Here is a 22,229-nt window from a genome sequence, read left to right on the forward strand (position 1 = left end):
AGTCCAAGGTGGAGAACCTCCTCAGACAAGCCCAGTAAAGGCCATGAGACTTGCTAAAGGGCTTAGAGACTGAATTCTGGATGGTCTGTTGGGTAAAGGCATGATCCAAGCACCCGTTAGAAGCAGGAACGTGGGAGAAATATCTGAGAAAAAAGCTGCTACCACCGCATTAAAGGCCCTGCATCTACCTCTCTGGCTGGATTAATAGAGAAATGACCTCTGAACAGTAGTATTTAGCCTTCCAGTTATTATTTGAAGACTTTAAGAAGGTGGTGGATGGGACAAGTATCCAAGAGAAAGATCTGTGTTACACGTGGATAAAACAGGGAAGAAGAGGAGGGATATAAGAAGACGAGAGAGGAAGAAAAAGGGGGGGGGGGCAGATTCTCTTTTGAATACCAAAAATTGTAATCTTTTGCTTAGAGAAAGAAAGACTATACAAATTGTCTTCGGCTTACGTCCGAGGAGGGTTTTTTGTCACATTCATCTGTTACTTGCATAGATTGCGGTATTCTAGCTTGTTTATTAACTTTCCAATATCCCTAACCTAGGTTTCAAACCCATACTCTACAAATTTCATTGTATAAGACTCTTTGGGCTTGAGCCCATCACTCGTTTTGGGTCAGGGTACAAATTGTGCACTTACATTAGGTAAATAAAAAATGTAAATAATTAAAAAGGAAATTTATAATGAACTTATAAAAAAAATTAATACTAGTAGTGTGGGGGCCCGAGGACCGAGGAAGGGTATCACGATTACAGCCTTCAGTTATTCTTCACGTAGAGGCATTGAGAGCCCGAGGAGGGAGATTACCTAAGGAGAGGATGGGAAAAGACTGAACGTCTTTTGGAAGTCTAAGAGGTGAGATGGGCGCCTTAGGGGAGCAACAAGATATTTTTGGGAGATCTCTTGTAAAGATCTTCGCATTAAATGGCTGACACAATTTTATCAGCTGCATTAATGAGGAAGTGACTTGAACAATAGAGCCACAGCTTAGAAGCTCCTTCTACCACCTTCACTAGAAATCTAATGGGACAAGTGTCTTAATGAGAGTTGAGAGTATTATAGATAGAGGGCTCGGATGCAAGAAGCCTAAGAGTATATAAAGGAAAGTAACTCCCAAATAAGGGGGATCCAAAAAAGTCTAGGAAGTTTGATTAAGAGCAAAACAGTGATTAAAGAGAAAGAAAGTGAACAATATATACATCTGCCCAAGAACATTGTCCTCAGGCAAGCTTGTAAAGAGCTTTCCATATATTTAATCTCTAGCTTACGCCTACTCCTTTTATATTTGTATCCTCGGGCGAAGCCCAACTTGTTACACTCCACTCTCTTTATAAATTTCTATTGTTTTGAGCCGGATTTGGTGGTACCAATCTCACCATTCTAGGTGGCCCTGGGTCACAAGATTTTTGTGTCCTTACAAGTAGTATATTTAACATTAAAAATATTTATATTAGAGAACTACACCTTAAGTTGAATCGGATTGCTATTCCTCTTACTCATAGCTTTTTTTTCTCAAGTGAATATGGACAGGTTCATTGGTCCAAGTCTAATTTTTCCATGACTATTTAGGAGGCTTTTATATGAAGACATTAAAGGATCAAACTTAAAAGATCAAGGTCGTGGCTTTTGTCTGGTGCCTCCAGTGCACTAGATCTGCTTTGATCCTGACACATGTCCAAAATGAACACGTGTAATGATTGCAGCGAGTTCAGTGTCACAAGACATTAGACAAAAGCCAAGCCATGCCCAAAGATTAATAGAAGTGGGATGGTAAACATTTTAATTTTGTGCTTGCTAATTATTATATTCCAAATCACTGCCTTTCTTTCAAAGACTAAGCTATACTAGATGTTTTGTATCATAATATATAGGGTTCATATTGATCTTTTGAGTTCTGAGTTACATTCAAAACTTTAATATTTGTTTTTATTTTTGAAAAAGAAAAAAGAAATATACAGATTGGTTTTCAGGCTAACAGTTTTACATGGTCTAACACTTTTTTCTGTTTTTTCTTTTTTTTGGTTTCCTTTTAATAGTAATTGTTTTTGTTTTTATTTGTTTTCCTGTCCATAATGCAATATAATGGCTTCTATACAATTAAACATAATACGTCATATATATATATATATATATATGTGTGTGTGTGTGTGTGTGTGTACTTTTACAGCATAAGTAGCATTGAATTGGTCATATTATCTTCAAAACATATAACCATGTAAGCTTGAATATTTTAGCTCAAGAAAATAAGGATCCAAGATTTTTTTGTATCCATATAATCACTTGCAGCCAATCTACAAATTATAAAAAATTAATTTAATTCTATTTTAGCTTTATATGATGATAAACATATAAAAATTAAGAACTATATACATTATGTCGTGCAGGCACATTGAAGTCAGATGAACGAGATCGGTTTGGCCGGTGAGTAGTGATGAATGCGAGAACAACTAAATCTGTGCAGTTTCATAAAAGTGGAGTTAAATAATTAATATAAATTAATATAATACTATTTCTGACCATCAAATTAATATAATATAACAATCAAAAAAATAATAATTGATACAATACTATTTCTGACCATGTTTTGATGATCCATCTTATGAATTGGTATGAGCTGGTAGAGTGTGTTGTCAAATGTGAGAATTACTCAGAATAATAACCAATATTAATTAGATGGTTTTCTGGTCGTGTTACAAACGAACATTCTCCATCATGCATACGATCATGTTGCGTGGTATCTAAAAAATATTCAGTTACAAACAAAATTTATTTTGCTTAAATTGTGTCTCAACTCTCGATGATTTCAAACTAAATCTTATTTAGATTTCAAATTTTCAAATTAAACCTTGAAATTTTATAATATTATAAATTAAACCTTATAATTTTGCTAATTTCAAATCAAACCTTGGACTTATAAACCATTTGGGACTTTCAGGTTTGAATTGTGGGATGTTCTTGGTTTGGTTTAGAGAATAGTGTATAAAGTTTAATTTGTAATAGCCTTTTAATGTCAAAGTTTTAATTTTTGAAACTTGTGAAATTACATAGTTTAAGTTAAATTCAACCTTAAAAATAGGGGTGTACGTGCATGAGTTAAGTATTGGGACTTTACCCAATCTCATTGGGTTGAAAAATCTACAACCCAACTCTACCTATTATATCTCTAAAAACTAACCTAACCTAACCCAACCCAACCTACTGGAATCGAGTTGAGTTAGCTTGGGACGTTGGTTTGTGGCAATTTTGTGAGGCATATTAAAAAAATTAAGTTTTATTCAACCTTTAAAGTCCATTTAAATAAGAGATTACAATTTACACAATTGAGCCTAATTTTTCACTTTTATCAAAACTAAGTCTCAAAATTCTAAAATAAATCATACTAACAAATGTTAAATATATATATATATATATATATATATATATATATATAATATGTGTGTGTGTAAACGATTAATAGTGTCGATTGTGTTAGGTTACATGGGTTGTAAATTTTTCCAACCCAAACATGACCTAACCCAAGTCTCAAAAAGAATTTACAATCTATCCCAACTAATTAATCCATAAAAGGCCAACTTGAGGCATCATATTGGTTAGTTGTGTTGAGTTCGTCAAGTTAATGGATTGGAAGCACCTTTATTTAATATATAACGTTTAAAAATATAACCTACCCTAAAAAGTTTTGTGCCATCTATTTATTTAATCTAAACTAATCTATATTTTTAAAAATAGTAAATTCCATTCTTGGTACTTCAAATATGGGGTTGTGTTCAATTTTGGCTCCTCAATTTTAACACATTAAATTTAAGTCTTTCAATGTTTAAAATACAACAAATTTTTTTTTTTCCATTTCTTGCATTTTTGGTTCCATAAACTATGGGTTGAATTCGATTTCAGTCCCCCTTAAGGATCCGTTTAGATACAGCTCAAAACTGAAAACTAAAAATTAAAAATACTGTAGCGAAATAATTTTTAAATGTATAAATAGTACCGTGAGACTCATTTTTAATAAAAGAGTTACTGAAAAGTAAAATTTGTGGGTCTCGTGAACAGTGCGCAATACCCATTGCTGTGCAAAAAAGTCAAATATTACGGCTAATGTTCATGAACCGTACATGAACAGTAGCCGTAACAGTGAAATTTGTCGTGCCAAAAAAAAAAAAGAAGAGGAAACATGAAACTCAAAACGCAGATGCGCAATAAGCCCAATTCAAACGAGTACTAAATTTTCAGTTGGTTTAGTTTTAGTTTCTTAAAGGTCAATGTATATTTTTCCGAGTTTGCTACATAGGGCAGGCCACTCACATATTGTAAGCCTCATGCATATGTGGGATCCACACTTTGTGACTATGAGTGGCCTACTACATGGAGCAAGTTAGGAGATACCACCTCTTTAAATATAAGATTAGTTTGATTTTAGTCCTTTAAAAATATATGTTGTCTTAGCATTTTGCTAGTCATCTAAATGGAGTAAATATACCGAGGAGCTAAATTATTACATTTCAAACATCTAAACGACCATAATTGAATATTTTAAAATTGAGGGATAGAAATTGAACAACTAACATATTTGAAAGATAAAAATGCAATTTAAAAAATTCATTTGTATGGCCATTCAAGGATTGCTTTGTGACAAGAAATCATTAGGGCTGGCTCTAGGCCTAGGCGACGGTTCCACCTACCCCAAAAATTTATAAAGGGTCCTCAGGGCCCCCCCTCCCAAGTTCATAAACAAATGGTCCCAAAATTGTGAAATGATAATTGATTTGTTTTAAAAGAATATATATATATATATATATATATATATATATATATATATATATATATATATGTAGATGAGTTTTGCTTTATTTCTCCCAAATCCAAGAAGGCCAACATCTCTCTCTCTCTCTCACATATATGTATATTTTTTGATGAATGACCTCATAATATTGAGCCAATAGAAATTCAATCCAATTGAAACAATAAACTATTTTACCAAAAAAAAAAATGTGACAAATGTGTTAAAATAATCACATGACAATTCAATTTGTCTAATATCTTATAAAAGAGATGTCAATAATACTTAAATACAAAAATTTATTTAGTAATTATGCATCTAAAAAAATGATAATATAAAAATAAGATATCTAATTTTCTCCGATTTAGATCTCAAAATGTATTGAACAGATCCGAATACGGAATAACATCGGTGAAAATGGCAATGCCATGGTTGCGGTGGCTTCTGGTAGGTACATGTTTTTTGGTGAAAATCATGAAATGATTAAACTTTTTTCACTCAAAAAATAAAAAATAAAAAGTAGGAGATTGCGTCATCTTGTGACAAAGTTGACAATGCCACTCTAATCTAACCATAGGCATAGATCTAGATACCGTATTCTGATCTGAAAGCCTTGGGATTACAACATATAGTTTGGGCATTATCAAAAAAAAGAAAAAAGAAATAACATTTAGTTTTGGGGTCCACTCTGATGCTGTGATATGGCTTCGAAATTGAATATGTCACTAAATGCCATGGTCCACCTTGATTGTCCTTGCCACAAACAAACCATAATCTTGGAACAAAACAACAATTAATTAAAAAAAATGACTGGGATTCTTTCAGGTGTGACAATCACCACCATAAACATTTTACTTATTCCAATTTATACCATATTAAGGTTTGGTTGGTTAAGTTAATTTAGGCTCCCAAAAGTGTCAGAAGAGAATATATGACAAAATATAGTCTTTGTCATCAACATGTTTTTTTTTAAAATTAAAAAAGAAAGAAAATTTGACAGAATATATATATATATATATATATATATATATATATATATATTTCACGGGAAAATTTTGATAGAGATTTTTTTTTATGGGATCTTGATAGAGATTTATTTTTTATTTTTTTTTTATGTGGATCTTGATAGAGATTGATAAAGCTTAAACATCATTTCTAGTTAAGATATATATCTCCCTACCACTAAAAATTCACCTATGGTATGTAAAGTTTGTAAACTATTATTTGTCACGATTTGAGAAACATATACTACTTACATCTATGATATATTCAAAGAGGAATAATCACAATTAACATTCTTCACAATCACTTATATAATCAGATTAATTCAACAAATGTTTAATTTACACATTCCCTACACAATTAAAATCCACATAATCTAGAAAAATAAACAATTAATCAATGTGTTCAATTTTTTTTTTAAAAATATTGAATTAGTAGACTTGACAAAACTTTGATGGCATTGCATCATATATTTTCTATTTTGGGGTCTTCATAAAAATGCTTGATCAAATTTGATGTTCATCAAAAGTATATATTTTAGTAAATGAAAAAGAAAATAGCCGTTACTCGTTAGGGTTGTTTCTTGTTGAGAGTAATGTTAAGGATACAAAAATTTTTTCCCCATAGATTTGTTAAAACAATAAATTTTAAGTGGTTTAATATTACTTCAAAAATAGATATACTACTAAAATTCAGTTTTTGTTATCTACTCATCATAACAAATTGAGAAGTGCTATGCCCATCATATTTTCATACTTTCACAACAAATCCTAAGTGGTAAATTGCTATTGATTTTAACCCATTAGTAACAATTAATAACAACTTTTTACTTAAAATTTGTTGTAAAAATATCGTAGATATTACTCAAATTTTTTTTTTTGAAAAGTATCCCTAGATTCATGGAATTGTCAGTTGTTGAGTTGTTTTGGATTGGGGGTTAGTTGTTGTGTTTTAGTGATGCATTTAGTTACTACATTTACCGTTTACAATGAAATACAAGTAGTACTATATTTTTGGCCAAAAAAAAAAAAAAACAATTGCCAAAGGAAAGGACAGTGTCTCACATAGTCACATGCTTACACATAGCAACAAAAGGCAGTTGCAGAAGCGACCAAACAGGCGTACACACAAAACTCAATGTGTTGGCACTGCAAAATGAGCGAGTCCATCTACCCTACCATACACTCGCAACTACGTGAACCACAAAAACCGCAAAAACTCTACAATAACCATAGTACCAAACTCTCTCTCTTTCATCTCGGTTGTCCTTCTCTCTGGTCTCCTTTGCGGGTCCGAAAGCCAAAACTGTTTTCTTTCTCTCCCACTTTGCTCTCCCACGAAGGAAAACTCGATCCCTTTCTCTCTGCGTCTCTCTTTTTGTTCACATTGTGTGTTATCACAATTGAGAAAAAAAAAAAACTAAGGAGAGACTTGAGACTTCTGTGAGGGACCAGGCTCATTCATTTTTTTTTTTCTCCAAGGCTTTTTTAACAGGTAATGGCTTCTGGGTTTTCTTTGTTTACACGTTTTGTTTACTGGGTTCTGATTCATTTGTATTGGTATATTGTTGTTGCTCATGAAAATCCATTGAAACAAAAAAGTCTCACAAAAGACACAAACTTTATTTGGTTTGTCTTATACCATTTGATTTATTATTGCTTTTTTTTTACTGGTATGGACTTTGGGATTGCTTTGATTTGACGTTTTCTTTATTGGGTTTTGATTTCTTCATCATGATAGTGTTCATGAAAAGGGCACTAGAATAAGACACACGCATAATATTATGTCTTGTGCTATTGGGTTCTTCGTTTAAGACTTATTGCAGGTGTGGAATTCTCGGTTTTGTTTTTATTGTTTTACTTTCTTTCTCTAACACGCACGCATGGACATTATGCAATAATGTTATGTTTCCTTCGTCTAATTTACCAGATTCATGGTCTTCTACTTCTTGTGGTTCTTGTTGGTTTTGAAAGTAGTGCAATTGAATGTTTTCCAAATAGTTAGAGCTTGAAAATAAACTCATCGATTATGACCCTTTTTTTTCCCCTTTAATTTCTATAGATATGCAGTTCTGGGCCCTTTTTAAGTTATGATATATTTGACAGGATTTCATTCATCGTTCATATAATCTAAAAACTAATTAAGTATTATTGTTTTAACTTAGTTTTGTGGCTGTTTTTTTATTTTTTAATTAATTTTTTTGTGTGCACCCCTTTTTTATGCTATCTGTTTGGAAATAGTCGGACAGGCTGGTGATTAGTAGGAACTAAATCACCCTAGTGCATGGTCTATTTATGATTATAACTTGTCCATGTCTATGTGGATTCAATTATGTACTTTTGTGTTTAATGCCAGACTGAATTGTTGATTCAAGGTTACTTGTTGGATTTTTTTACTGATTTTATGTAATTTGGGGAAGAATTGTAGAGGTTAGTTAGTTCTCATCTTTGCCTTGGCAATAGGCGGAGATGTCAAGTTTTGCGGGTGTTGTGGTTGATCAATGGCTTCATAGCCAGTTCACACAGGTTGAGCTTCGCAGCCTTAAATCCAAAGTAAGTTTAATTTTTTTTGAATTTGTTAGTAAATTTGATTTGAGAATATCCTGTGATGGTTATTTCTGATCATGTTAACATTTAATTTCATTTTTGTGGGTTTGAAGTTTGTATCAGTAAAGAATCAGAATGGTAAAGTTACAGGCGAAGATTTGCCACCTTTGATGGCGAAGCTAAAGGCTTTTAGGGAGTTCACTGAAGAGGAGATCAGGGGTATTTTGGGCGAATTGAATTCTGATTTGAGCGAAGAAATTGATTTTGAAGCCTTCCTGAGGGTGAGCATTCTGTGTCTTCTGGTTTCTCTGATTTCTCTCTCCCTTCCTCTGGTAGTTGATAAATGATTCTTTGTAGCATTAGCATCAAAAAAGGAATGAAAGTAGAGGTCATCTAATTTATTTGTTATTGTTCTGAAGTTAGAAGTAATGTTTGTTGTGTTGAAATAGATTTCAATGATTTGGGAATTTATAGGCTTTAAGGTTATGAAGGATAAGAGGTAACATGTTTAATTGGTTGCATGGTGGTACCAGGCATATCTGAATTTGCAAAGTCGAACTACAACAAAATCGGATGGTTCAAAAAACTCTTCTTCTTTCCTTAAGGCCACCACAACTACTCTCCTTCACACAATCAGCCAGTCAGAGAAAGCATTATATGTCGCTCACATAAACAGCTATCTTGGGGATGACCCATTTCTAAGCCAATATCTTCCGTTAGACCCAGCTACAAATGATCTATTTGATCTTGCAAAAGATGGAGTTCTTCTATGGTATTTAGCCAGGGTCTGCTTGATAATGCTTAACTTTTTTATGTAACTTTTAGCTGATACAATGTGCTGGTTTTGATTTATCTTATGGTTTTATGCAGTAAGCTTATCAATGTTGCTGTGCCTGGTACAATAGATGAACGAGCAATCAATACCAAACGGGTTATCAACTTATGGGAGAGGAATGAAAATCATACTCTTTGCCTCAACTCTGCTAAGGCTATTGGCTGCACAGTAGTTAACATCGGTACACAGGACTTGGTTGAAGGAAGGGTGAGTTTAGCTAATGCAGCTTCCCAGTTTAGGTTTATTAATGGACTCATTTCATCTAGTCTGAAGTGTTTTTTTTTTTTTTTGTGCAGCCTCATCTGTTATTGGGGTTGATTTCTCAAATTATAAAGGTGAGCATCTGTACTTAGGTTCTGATTCTGACAAAGTTTAATAGCCTTTAACCCTGTACTGGACACCAGAGTTGGGTCTGTAGCATGATTATATAAACATTGGGCTTCTGAATTTTAGAGATTGATTATTCAGTCATCTCTTTCACCTCCTCTCTGTCATGAACTTATTGTTGCATTTTCAGATACAACTGTTGGCAGATCTTAACCTTAAGAAGACACCTCAGCTTGTGGATCTGGTCGATGAAAGCAGTGTATGAAATTTAGAATTTTCTTGTTAATTATCGTGTTCTTAATATTCAACAAAACTAAGTCTGTCAATGTTAGATTTCCAATTGTTTATGTCTTAGGAGTGAAGCTCAGAGTATGCATTGCTTTATTTGACAGGATGTTGAAGAGCTTATGAGTTTACCCCCTGACAAAGTTTTATTAAAATGGATGAATTTCCATCTCCAGAAAGCAGGCTACAAGAAACCTGTTACAAATTTTTCTTCTGATTTGAAGGTATTGGCTACTCCTTCTGTGTACCTAGTTGCACTATAATGATGGTGTTATGAATAGCTGAGTAGTAAGTGGAATATTTAAATTGTATTATCCTACTATATATATTTCAATCATATTATCCTATTATTGCTTGTCTAGGTATCCATCTTGCTCTGTTATCATACTCTTCCCCAACTTCTCCCCTTCTTTTAAGTAGGGATTTGCTCTTCCTCACAAGCAATTACAGCAGAATTTTTTCTTTCTTACAAATTAATTCAAATTTTCTTATCAAGAGATTATGTTTTACAAGACTTGTAACTTGATTTGCTTTTATGTTTTTGCTCATATGCATGCAGAGTGGAGAGGCATATGCTTACCTGCTAAATGTTCTGGCTCCAGAACACTGCAATCCATCCACACTGGATACCAAGGATCCTCAGGAAAGGGCAAAACTGATACTTGATCATGCAGAGAGAATGGAGTGCAAAAGATACTTATCCCCCAATGACATTGTTGAGGGCTCACCAAATTTAAATCTTGCATTTGTGGCACAAATTTTTCATCAAAGGTGGGAAGAGAAATTCACCATCTCTTATTACATTGAAGTGTTTAGAACATGTGTAGGATTTCTTAATCTTCTCTCCTTTAAAGTCATATGGTAACTTTGTGGAATGGTTTTCCTCCTCCTCCTCCTTCTCTCTCTCTCTCTCTCTCTCTCCCTCCCCTTTTTTTCCGTCTCTTTAGCCTTTTGCTTCGCTTTTTCTTCTTCTTTTCAACACACACACGCACGTGCGCGCGCGCGCGCGTGTGTATATATATATATATATATTGGTGTGTGTGTGTTTATGTACACTATTAATATGAGTCCAAGAAAAATTCTTTATTTGTGTAATATGTTGGATCTCAGTAATTCATCCTCCCAACTTAGTGGTTCATTATGTTGAGAATGTATGTTTCCAGGAGTGGCCTCTCTACAGACAGCAAAAAGATTTCCTATGCAGAGATGATGACAGAAGATATACAAACTTCTAGAGAAGAAAGATGCTTTAGGTTGTGGATCAACAGTCTTGGAATTGCTACTTATGTCAATAATGTGTTTGAGGATGTCAGAAATGGGTGAGTTTTTTCTATTTTTGAAGTATTTATTATGTGTGAATTCTTCTAATCTTATATAGAAAAGAAATACAAACTTCAGCCAAATACTTATTCGATATATTCTGAATATATTTTTAGAAGAAATGCACACTTATGTTTTATTCAAATGTAAATGCCTGCCTTTTCTCTTCTCAATTCATTCTTGAAAATATTTACCCATCTCCCTCCCCCTCTCCCCCCCCCCCCCTGCGCGCGTGCTCCCTTTCAAGGTCTTTTTCTCTGATTAATTCAAATTTCCTCCCCAAAACCCAAAAAATCTTAAACAGGTGATTAACTACATTGCATTTATAGTTTCTCTTATATGGCTTGATGAGCATTATTCTTGTACACAGCTGGGTACTTCTAGAAGTGCTTGACAAAGTTTCTCCTGGATCAGTTATCTGGAAGCAGGCATCAAAGCCTCCAATTAAGATGCCATTTAAAAAAGTAGAGAATTGCAATCAAGTCATAAGGATTGGGAAGCAGATGAAATTTTCACTAGTGAATTTAGGTGGAAATGATTTTGTACAAGGAAATAAGAAGCTCATACTTGGTAACTCCTCCATCACATATTGCATTTGCATAGCATAATTGCAGACTTTTTATTAACTATTACAAATTTTCTGAACTCTCATTGTAGTTGATGATGTTGGGACTAGGCTTTTGAGTTTTGATTTGTGTTGTGAATTTAAATTATTAATTTATTTCATGTTTAAAGCTTGTGTTTGATTACCAAATCACCTTTGAAGCATAACAATATTTAAAGAATGACCTCATGTTAAGTATCTTGATTAAAAGGCATTATACTCGTACACTTACGCAGTTCCTCTCCTATTTTACCATATTAAGATGAGTTATTTTATTCAAGTTGTAGCCACGTTGGTTAAGTGTACAAGCAGGTGTCAATTCAGAGTAGTGTCTGACATTGCAACTTTTTGTAGGAAGAAGTATTGTATGTATCATAGCATAAGATATGAATTTAAATCTACTTATTCCACGATTCCCTGTTGAGCTTAAATATTTTCCTTTGTTCTTTAAACAAGCTCTCTAAATATTTTTAGTGGTACAGTTTTTTGATACATTTTATTACTTACTGAATTAAAAAAGAAAGAAGAAATGGTTGTTTGATTTTTGTTGAATTTGTGGCAGTAAATTTGTTGTCCCAATGCTCAAATTTTTTTGAATCTGTTTCAGCTTTCCTGTGGCAGTTGATGAGGTTTCATATGCTTCAACTTTTAAAGAACTTAAGATATCACTCCCAAGGAAAGGAGGTAAAAGATGCTGATATCCTAAATTGGGCAAACAACAAAGTGAAAAGTACAGGCAGATCCTCTCATATAGACAGTTTTAAGGTGAGGGAGAATTTTTTACTTTATATGTTTATCACATGAACATAATACTTTTATGGAGATTGATTGGTGACTTTGCGGAATATGGAAATTCTCTTCAGGATAAGAGTTTGTCAAATGGAATATTCCTCCTTCAGCTTCTTAGTGCTGTGGAGGCTAGGGTTGTCAATTGGAACCTCGTTACAAAGGGTGAAAGTGGTATGTTTCCTGCAACTCTGTATCATGGATTGGTTAATAACAGGATTACAACCATATCTTTTAATCTTATGGAGAGGCCAGAGGGGAATAGATGAAATCTAGTGCTTCACTTTATCAATTTTTATTTTTTTCTATTACTAGTTGACTCTAGACATTGCCAAAACTGAGTGAAGTACTAAGGAAGAAGTGGGCTGACTGTTTTTGTTGTTATTATGATAGACGATGAAAAGAGGTTGAATGCTACATATATAATCAGTGTTGCGCGAAAGCTTGGTTGTTCCATTTTCTTGTTACCTGAGGACATCATGGAGGTAAGATTGCAGCTGGGGCCTGTAGCTTTTTGAGTTGTACATTTCATTGCACAGGCTATAACTATAAGTTGACACTTCCCCTTTTTATCTTCATTACCTTGCAGCCTACCATGATTTATGAGCTTAATTTACCATATGTCAATAATTAACCAGATTACTGGCAGTTTAGTTTTTTTCATTATAGAAGAGATACAGACAAAAACATACGCAGGTGTAAACACGCACACGCACACGCTCACCCTCACACAGATTAATCTGTAACATGTCTATGGTTTCATAGCAATACAAGCAATAGGAATGTTCATTAGAGATAGTAGCAGTTACCCTTTTGTAGGCAACTCCGTCATTCATGTCAGTGAGTGATGCCTCTATGAAGTATGAATTTAGAGATGGAAATTGGAGAATTGCCCAATCATTGTCATCTTTTTCAAACTATGGCAGGTGAATCAAAAGATGCTTCTCTCCCTTACAGCCAGCATTATGTACTGGAGCCTGCAAAAAGCAGTTGAAGAGGCAGAGTCAGCTCCTTCACCTGCTTATACGTCTTCCAGTTCCACTATTACCGATGCATCCCCAGCACCATCAATTAATGGCGAGGATGAAATCTCATCCCTTTGCGGTGAAGTTTCAAACTTCAGTATTGATGATGCTGCCTCTGACACTTCCTCGCTGGTTGAGAATGACACGGCTTCTGTGGTAGATTGAACCATGAATTGCTATAGTTTTTACCTCCATAAGATCAGTTTAGTTAGAAATGAAAAAAAAAAAAAGTGAATATATTTGCAGTTAAGTGGGTAGATTTTCAGCTTCTCTTTATGCTAAAAAAAAAAAAAAGAAAAGAAAAAAGAAAACTACTTATCTACAACATGTGGTTGTAAACAAAAACTAAACGAAAGGGATGGAAAAAGAAAGAAAGAAAGAGGGAAGAATTTTGTACAAACAGTTACTTTTTTAGATAGAAAGAGGCTTTTCTTGCCACTGAGAGAAGGGAGGGGGGGGGGGGGGGGGAGAGGGGGGTGTTGGGGAAGAAGAGAAAAGTAAAAGAACAACTCTGGTGATACAAAATTTTCACAAGCTCTTTTTAATTGCTGAGATGGTAGGTTGTGAATTTGTGATGGATGAGTAATAAAAATAGTGTTAATGGTGGACCTATATAAAAGCAATGTTGCATTAATGACAACGGGTCACCTTAACAAGTTGTGAAAAAATGTGTTCATAGCATGTCTTAGAGACAGATGTTTGGCTTTACGTTTATTTGTCTTCTTTATTCTTTCATTACTCAAGTGGGCTCTCCCATTTTAGCTGTATTCTTTTGAAGGAAATTGCATTGGTCATAAATGATATAACTCAAAAAAGTTCATTCATACTAAGCGAAGAGTATTTTTTACTTGGTGTTTCTTGAGTTGGATTTGGATACAAGATAATAGTTTGTAAACAATATATTTTAGGTAGTTCTCTGGGTGCTTGTACAAGGAGTCACCTTGGTGCAAGTTGTCACCAAAAAAATGCATGTCAAAGAGGCTACATGTCAAAAGCTTTTAATTCGAGTGATGGCTAGTCCCAGCCCAATATGAGCAAGGGTAGTGTCTATTATACACAACCTACCCACATTTTTTTTTTTTGGGACTGAAAAGGTAGGGAAATAAAGAATCAACCTACCCACATTTGAAATGCATTGAAATTGAGATTGTGTAATATGATGTGTGTACTAGTATTTCCCAGAAAAGTATAGATTTTTTTATGAAATGTATGAACAAAGATATATAAAAAGTCAAATTTGAGTTAGCAAGCATGATTTGAAGTCAATTTACCTAAAGTTCTCCAACGAAAAAAAAAAAGAAAAAAAAAAGAAAAACCAAAACTTGGCTCTCACAATGGACTTGGCCCAATGTCATTGCCTCATTAGTGCCTAACCCCTTGTCATGTAGGATTACTGTAATTTTTTTTTTCTTTTGGGGGGGGAGATGGATGTAGGATTACTGTAATCTAATGATTATCGTTTAACACAATGATTTTTTTTTAGAATATTTCATTTTATTTGTTAATTTGATTACTTAACAATAAAAAAAAAAAAAAAAAGTCGATAAAAATATTTGACCCTTGATTGTAACATTCACCTTAACTCCAATTTTGGTTTTTTTATTTTTATTTTTTAATACTGACTCGAATATTGGGAAAGAAGACTATGGTTCACTTAAAAAATAAATTGGGTAAGAAAAATTCCATTTCAATTTCCATTCTTTACTTTTGCATTACCCAATGTCCAATAATTTCCATAATCTTCTTTCTGAATAGATAACAAAACAAAAATAATCTATGTTTGTTTAAATAATTTTTATACAAGGTTTTTTTTTTTTTTTTGGTATAATTCAATAGTTGGGGGTGTGGGAAATTTAAATCCTAGACGTTTCACTAGGAGGTACCAAACTACCAGTTAAGACATAAGGCCCTTGGTAACAAGCTAGCAAACTATAGAGACATCCGATAATAGATATGATGAGGTAGGTGGATTTGATCTCTGGACATCTCCGTTGAAAACATCAGAAGATATTAGTTGAACTATTAAGTGCTAATAACATAGTAAAATCCCATATATTTGTTTCAAAATTGATAGATATGATGTCGAAAACTATTATATAGAATTATATTAAGAATTCTAAGGATCTAATCCCCAAACTCAAATCGTGATGAAGGACTAGCAGATGGACAATATATAGCTCCTTATTTTTGTTCTCTAATAAAGTGAAGTTACTGAAGGACAAGAAGAAGAAGAAGAAGACGAACAACAACAACAACAACAAAGAGAGAAAAGCAAAGCAAATAATTTAGAACCATGAAATAATCTTATTAAATATATTGTTCCCCACGTCAACTAGCATATCAAGTAATGATAATTATCCTTTGTCCATATTCCTTTCTTCTTTGGTCATAAAATTATGGAATAATGTTGTACAATCTAATGTTGTGGTATCACTTTTCTTTTGAAAAGAGAAGTGTTGTTTTATGATTTCTAAATTTTTTTTAGAAAATTATTAATAGTCCTTTGTCCATATTCCTTTCTTCTTTGGTCATAAAATCATGGAATAATGTTGTACAATCTAATGTTGTGGTATCACTTTTCTTTTAAAAAGAGAAGTGTTGTTTTATGATTTCTAAATTTTTTTTTAAAAATTATTAATAGTTCGTCTGAATTGAGGGGAGGGAGTGAGTAGAGTAGGATAGAGTAGAATTGGCAAAAAAATAACCTATTTTCAGAAAATTCTTCTCTATTCTCCCTCATTTCCCCTCCCTCCCCCTTCAACTCAAACGGGCCTTAAGTGTTCTTATAGCACAGTGACATGAGACTCTCCTTTCTTACATTCTTAATGGATCTACTATAATTTCTAAGAACACCTAATAATTTTTTTTCTATCTCTATTGAAGTGTATAAAGAAAATAAATTTAAAACTTAGAATATTAGTTGTTATTCATTTGAATAATGATTTATTGGTTATCGTAACTGTGGGGTCATGGATTTTGGGATTTGGCCGAGAGTATGTGGTTTTGGCTGAGAAGTATGGGTGGTTCAAGTCCGAGGAGTACTATCTCCTCGGATAAAGCTAAACCCAAATCTGGTATAGATCCTAATGATCAAGGATGACCTTTCAGGAAGTTCTAATGATAGCAACGAGTATCATGAACGTACAAGAGGGATAAGGACACAAAAATATCTAAGGGAAAGCTTCTACCACCGCATTAATGAGGAAGTGACCTCTGAACAGTATTATGGCAGCCCTACAACCACCCCAGAAGACTTTTAGAGGGGGCTGATGAGACATGTATCAGCATAAACCATCAACTGTCCAGATGTAGTCCACGTGTAGGGTAAGGATGAAGGGAGAGATGTAATATAAATAAGGGCAGAGATTCTAGAGAAGGAGGAGGATGAAAAAAGGAGAAGAGAAAGCACTATATCAATCTCAACAACTCCTGTAATCATTGTCATCCAATATATACTAGAATAAAGCTCATCGGACTGTGTCGAGGACAAACTTTCTCGCACAAACCGGGTTCAATTCTTGTTAGCTCATCATCCAAAACCATATTAACTGTTATCTATGCACTAAAACCTAGCTTTTTAACCCACTCTTTACAAATTTATTGTACTGGGTTCACTGGGCCAAGATCCCTTACATTTTGGGCTTGGTCTGAAAATCGTGTCCTTATAATTGGCGCCGTCTGTGGGCAGAGCTTGTGTGATAATGAATGCAGCTGTTAAATATGATAGAATTAGGCCCCCATCAGTAAGAGTCCCTGGAGAAAGCCATTATGGTGGCCAGTTTACTATGCGAGCAAGTTACTAAATGAGGCACACAGTTGTTGTCTTAACTTAGCTTTCGTTCAGGTCTATACTACAAAGTGCGGATTATACGGGGAGGATTACTAAAGGGGGCATAGTTCTGGGGGCTTCTAACATCAAGTACTTGCCTCGTACCTCTGTCAAGGGCCAAGTCCTCGTGAATTTGATGGCCGAGTTCGCTGAACCTCCATTAGAGGAAGTGGCAGTAACATATGAGCAATTTAAAGGGGCTTTGCGGCGGGGCTAGTTCTTGAAGGTATATATTGATATCTTCTAATTTATTGAAGTGGTTAAACAGAACCTTAGCTATGCCAGGTCCTCGGACCTCCTACTTTGGGGAAATTAACACACACTGGCATCTTTAGAAGTGGTTAAACAGAACCTTAGCTATGCCAGGTCCTCGGACCTCCTGCTTTGGGGAAATTAACACACACTGACATCTATTGAAGTGGTTAAACAGAACCTTAACTATGTCGGGTCCTCAGACCTCCTGTTTTGGGAAAATTAACACACACTGGCATCTATTAAAGTGTTAAAAGAGTCTTAACTATGTCGGGTCCTCGAACCTCTTGCTAAGAAGAGTCTTAGCTATGCCGGTTCCTAGGACCTCCTACTAAGAAGAACCTTAGCTATGCCGGGTCCTTAGACCTCCTACTTTGGGGAAATTAACATATAATGGCATCTCTTTTCAAAGTGTTTAAACTATAACTCAATTATGCCTCGGTCCTCAGACTAGATGATGTGAGAAAATTAACACTTCATGACATCTCTCTTCAAGGTATTTAAACTATAAACTTGATCATGCCTCGGTTCGAGGACCACATACTTTAGGGAATTATTATTCCACAACATCTATTTGTTTCTCACTAAGTGTCAAGACAGGCCCAAGATTATAACCAAATCCTCAGAGTGGTAGCTCTGAAAGGAGCAATTCACAGTATAAATATGGGGCGCGTGAAACGACACTCCCACAGGTGTAAATCAAAAGATCAAAGTAGAATCAACTCTTAAGAATTCAAAACCCCACTTTTCTCCTTGGATGCGAGGAGAGAACCGTTGTTTTGAGGGGCTATTGTGGGGTCATGGATTTTGGGATTTGGCTAAGAGCATGTGGTTTTGGCCGAGAAGCATGGGTGGTCCGAGTTCGAGGAGTACTATCTCCTTAGTTAAAGCTAAACGCAAATCTGGTATAGATCCTACTGATCAAGGATAACCTTTTAGGAAGTTCTAATGATAGCAACGAGCATCATGAATGTACAAGAGGGATAAGGACTCAAAAATATTTAAGAGAAAGCTGCTACCACCGCATTAATGAAGAAGTGACCTCTGAACAGTATTATGGTAGCCTTACAGCCACCCTAGAAGACTTTTAGAGGGGGCTGATGGGACAAGTATCAGCATAAACCATCAACTGTCCACATGTAGTCCATGTGTAGGGTAAAGATGAAGGGAGAGATGTAATATAAATAAAGCTAGAGATCCCAGAAAAGGAGGAGGATGAAAAAAGGAGAAGAGAAAGCACTATAGCAATTTCAACAACTACTGTAACCATTGTCATCCAATATATACTAAAACAAAACTCCTCGGACTGTGCCAAGGACAAAATTTTTTGCACAAACCGGGTTTAATTCTTATTGGCTCATCATCCAAAACCATATTAACTGTTATCCATGCACTAAAGCCTAGCTCTTTGACCTACTCTCTACAAATTTATTGTACTAGGTTCACTGGGCCAAGATCCCTTACATTTTGGGCTTGGTCTGAAAATCGTGTCCCTACTGTAACTAACATGTGATCCTCTCACTTTTGATTTATTTGATTAGCAATTGGAGATCTATTTGATTTATGAGTTATGACTTAGCATGAAGTAATCATTTCATGATTTTATTAATTGATAATAGCTTTTACCACACCAAAAATTAATATCTCAATAAAAAAAAAAAATCCAAAATTATTGCTGGGAAAAAATGTATGATTGTTAAAAGATTCGAATTATAATTGATAAAAGTCCAGTTCTCAAATTATGCTGCCACCCCTTTCTCCTTCCTAGATTTCTTTTTTCTCAACTATCTTTCTGATGGAAATGTTCTTTGATTTTTATGTTGCAGGGCTTGCGAATGTGATGCATTAAGAAGTTGTCTTCTGGACATGTTGCAAGATGCTACCTTCAGTAGTTGCCTCCATGTAAGTGTTTCCCCCTCTCACTGATTTCATTCGTAAAGTAGCTTTGGTTATTTTGTGAAAGTTTTTAGCCTATTGTGTGATTTTCAATTGAGCTTTGTTGGTAGCTATGATTTGTGAATCTGAAATGCAATTATCATGTTTTGAATTAATGGACATGGCAACAACTGACAATGAGTAAATATGTTATCTTTCTTGTGACCTTTAAAGAAAAGAAGAAGAAAAAAGTGGTTAGTGTTCTGCATTCAGAAGAAACATAGATGGCAAAACAAGTGAGAGAATTTGACTGGTCGCTAGTTTCTTGACAAAAAAGAAAATCGCCAAATTCTGCTCTTATGACTTATGCATATTTTCATTTTACTTCTCCCTGTTGTTTGGTTATTTAGCAATTTGATGATCTTCATTTATGCTTATAGCCTTATAGGAAGATCCCAAAACAAGGATGTGGCTGCAACAGTTGCTTCACAATGTTGGAGTAATTAAACCAGGTTCCAGCACTACAGGCCGGAGCCGGAGCAGGAGCAGGATTTGATCATATGATGGTGAACTAAACAAAATTATGTAATGGACAATTATTCTATTTCAGGATGTGAAGATGGCTTGTGCAAATTTTAAAAGCTGTGATTTTTTTTTTAAACAAAGGTTGCAACTTGGATACTTTAGCCTTAGCAGATTGTGCTTGTAATTCCATTGCTGCTGAGACCTGGTGGGGAGCCTCTCCATCTTTTCTAACCCAGTGTATAAACACTTGTAAATGTCTAGTATTGAATAAATATTCTGCCCTTTCTTAAAAAAAAAAAAGGAAAGAATTGTGTCATTCAGGTTAAAAAAAGGTGAGGGTGGGGGATTGTACTAGATATCAGTAAAGGAAGATTCTTAAAAAAATAACAATAATAATAATGCTATACTACTGTAATAGTGGCATTTGATGCCATTTTCACAACCAGTCGAATATGCTTCATTAAGCAATGTTCGGCCACTTTAAAGGAATGATAATTCTGTGTACACACACTAAGTGCAATAATTGAAATCGTGACTTGAAATCACGATTTCAGTTGTTGCACACAACATATTATGTGCAACAATCACTACTCTCAGAAAAAATCTTGTTGCATATTTGCTATTGCATACTTTTTACACACTTTTTTTGAAAAAATTATTTTAACTAAAATTTTGAAACCGTGTTTTCAAAACATGATTTCAACAAAAGTGTGTATTGAATGTGCAATAACAAGTGTGTGATAATCATTTCTTTTTAGAAATTCTAGAGCCTTACTTTTCAGCATTAAGTGCTCTCATTCACAGTGGCGACGCCACTCAGTAGCCAGGGTGTTCCTAGGAACACCCTGGCTTGAATTTAATTTTTTTTATATATATAATAATTTAATTTTTTTTATTTATTTACCCTTAAAAAAAAAAAAGAAACACCCTCAAACAATATTAAGAACACCCTCAAAATTTTTATGCCAAACAAATTTTGAACTAAAAGGCATGCAGAGGCAGGGGTGTGTGCACACATGAGGTGTGTGTTTACGCACAGTGGAGTGTGTGCTAGACTCCTAATAGTTAGTAAAAAAAATGAATGAAGCAACTAAACACCAATAATTAATAATTTAATTAACTGATACATTATAAAAGACAAACAAATTAAATTATGTTAAGCTAAACAAAAATTAATAATTTTATAATTTAATAATTATTGAAACAACAATACAACAAATTATAGTTTATAAAAAACAAACAAATTTATGAAACAACTAAACAACAATAATTAATAATTTGATTAATATTTCAAATGAACTTATAGTTTATTGTACCGGTACCTTTGTTCATTAATTTCTTTTCTTTTTTTTTTTCTTTTGAGGTTTTTCGGTGTGCAGAATGCAAATTTGTTTTGGTTTTAAGAATTTTTTTTTAAAGTACAAACTTCATGCTTACCGAATTTTGAATTGCGGCCAGTATTTACCGAAATGTCCCGAAACACCCGAAATAGACCGAAATGATCCAAAATTTTTTCAAAGTGAAATAGGAACACCCTGAACAAAATTCCTGGAGTCGCCACTGCTCATTCATAACCTATAGAAAGGGAATATTTAAGTTTGCCCGTAGTGCTCTCAATTTGTAAAACTAAGGGATATGTTAGATGTGAATTTGGAAAAGATTACATGTTCTATAGAAACATATAATCTCTGCTTTATTTTATTCATTTCTTTTTCATTTATTTCCATTACTTAAATACGTTCTATTCCATTTTATTCATTCTCGTTTTTTTAAGTTTTATTCATTTCATTTTATTCCATTCTTTTATGAACTCCCAAATGAAAGCTTAGTTTTATTTGTTGTTATTTGATATTCCTTTTTGTTTTTTAATTATTGCATAACAAATAACAGCAATGGAATTGTATCAGACAGACTGAACAACTATCATATCCCTGACTGCGTCGAATCCAAGCCATTTAGAATGTGTTTGGATAGTGCGTCCACGTCCACGTCTAGCGTCTGGGCTCCCTTTTTTTTTTTTTTCCCTTCCCAGCCGCAGTTGTTGACCAAGTCTTCTGTGAACAGTGTATTCGTGCATTGTTCACGGACCCACAAATTTCACTTTTCAGCTACTTTTTTATTAAAAATAGGTTCCGCGGTACTATTCACACATTTTAAAATTATTTTACTACAGTATTTTCAGTTTTCAGTTTTCAGTTTTCAGGATACGTTAGAATCTTTTTTTTTTTTTTTTC

General features: G+C 34.1%; 1 protein-coding gene across 2 annotated transcripts; it reads left to right on the forward strand.

The window, feature by feature from the left end:
- The first annotated feature begins 7,028 nt into the window (after positions 1 to 7,028).
- LOC142638653 (fimbrin-1-like) lies at positions 7,029 to 13,956 on the forward strand. 2 transcript variants are annotated; one of them, XM_075812703.1, is made up of 15 exons: positions 7,029 to 7,280; positions 8,206 to 8,338; positions 8,446 to 8,613; positions 8,866 to 9,104; positions 9,203 to 9,374; positions 9,464 to 9,502; positions 9,685 to 9,753; positions 9,887 to 10,003; positions 10,339 to 10,550; positions 10,943 to 11,098; positions 11,470 to 11,669; positions 12,311 to 12,468; positions 12,567 to 12,663; positions 12,883 to 12,974; positions 13,416 to 13,956. In XM_075812703.1, exons 2-15 carry the CDS (start codon positions 8,255 to 8,257, stop codon positions 13,677 to 13,679), a joined length of 2,067 nt encoding a protein of 688 aa, XP_075668818.1. In that variant the 5' UTR covers positions 7,029 to 7,280; positions 8,206 to 8,254; the 3' UTR covers positions 13,680 to 13,956. The 2 variants fall into 2 exon arrangements, with proteins under 2 accessions (XP_075668818.1, XP_075668816.1); XM_075812701.1 differs by having other exon boundaries at positions 7,030 to 7,280; positions 8,214 to 8,338.
- Positions 13,957 to 22,229: the final 8,273 nt, after the last annotated feature.

This window comes from Castanea sativa, chromosome 6, assembly GCF_040712315.1.
Source record: "Castanea sativa cultivar Marrone di Chiusa Pesio chromosome 6, ASM4071231v1".
Taxonomy (NCBI): domain Eukaryota; kingdom Viridiplantae; phylum Streptophyta; class Magnoliopsida; order Fagales; family Fagaceae; genus Castanea; species Castanea sativa.

Excerpts from the sequence above, each read along its gene's own strand:
- LOC142638653 (XM_075812703.1), top strand. The coding sequence starts at position 8,255 with ATGTCAAGTTTTGCGGGTGTTGTGGTTGATCAATGGCTTCATAGCCAG. Across the intron at positions 9,754-9,886 it reads ATCTGGTCGATGAAAGCAGT|GATGTTGAAGAGCTTATGAG; the intron begins GTATGAAATTTA and ends TTTATTTGACAG. Across the intron at positions 11,099-11,469 it reads TTTGAGGATGTCAGAAATGG|CTGGGTACTTCTAGAAGTGC; the intron begins GTGAGTTTTTTC and ends TCTTGTACACAG.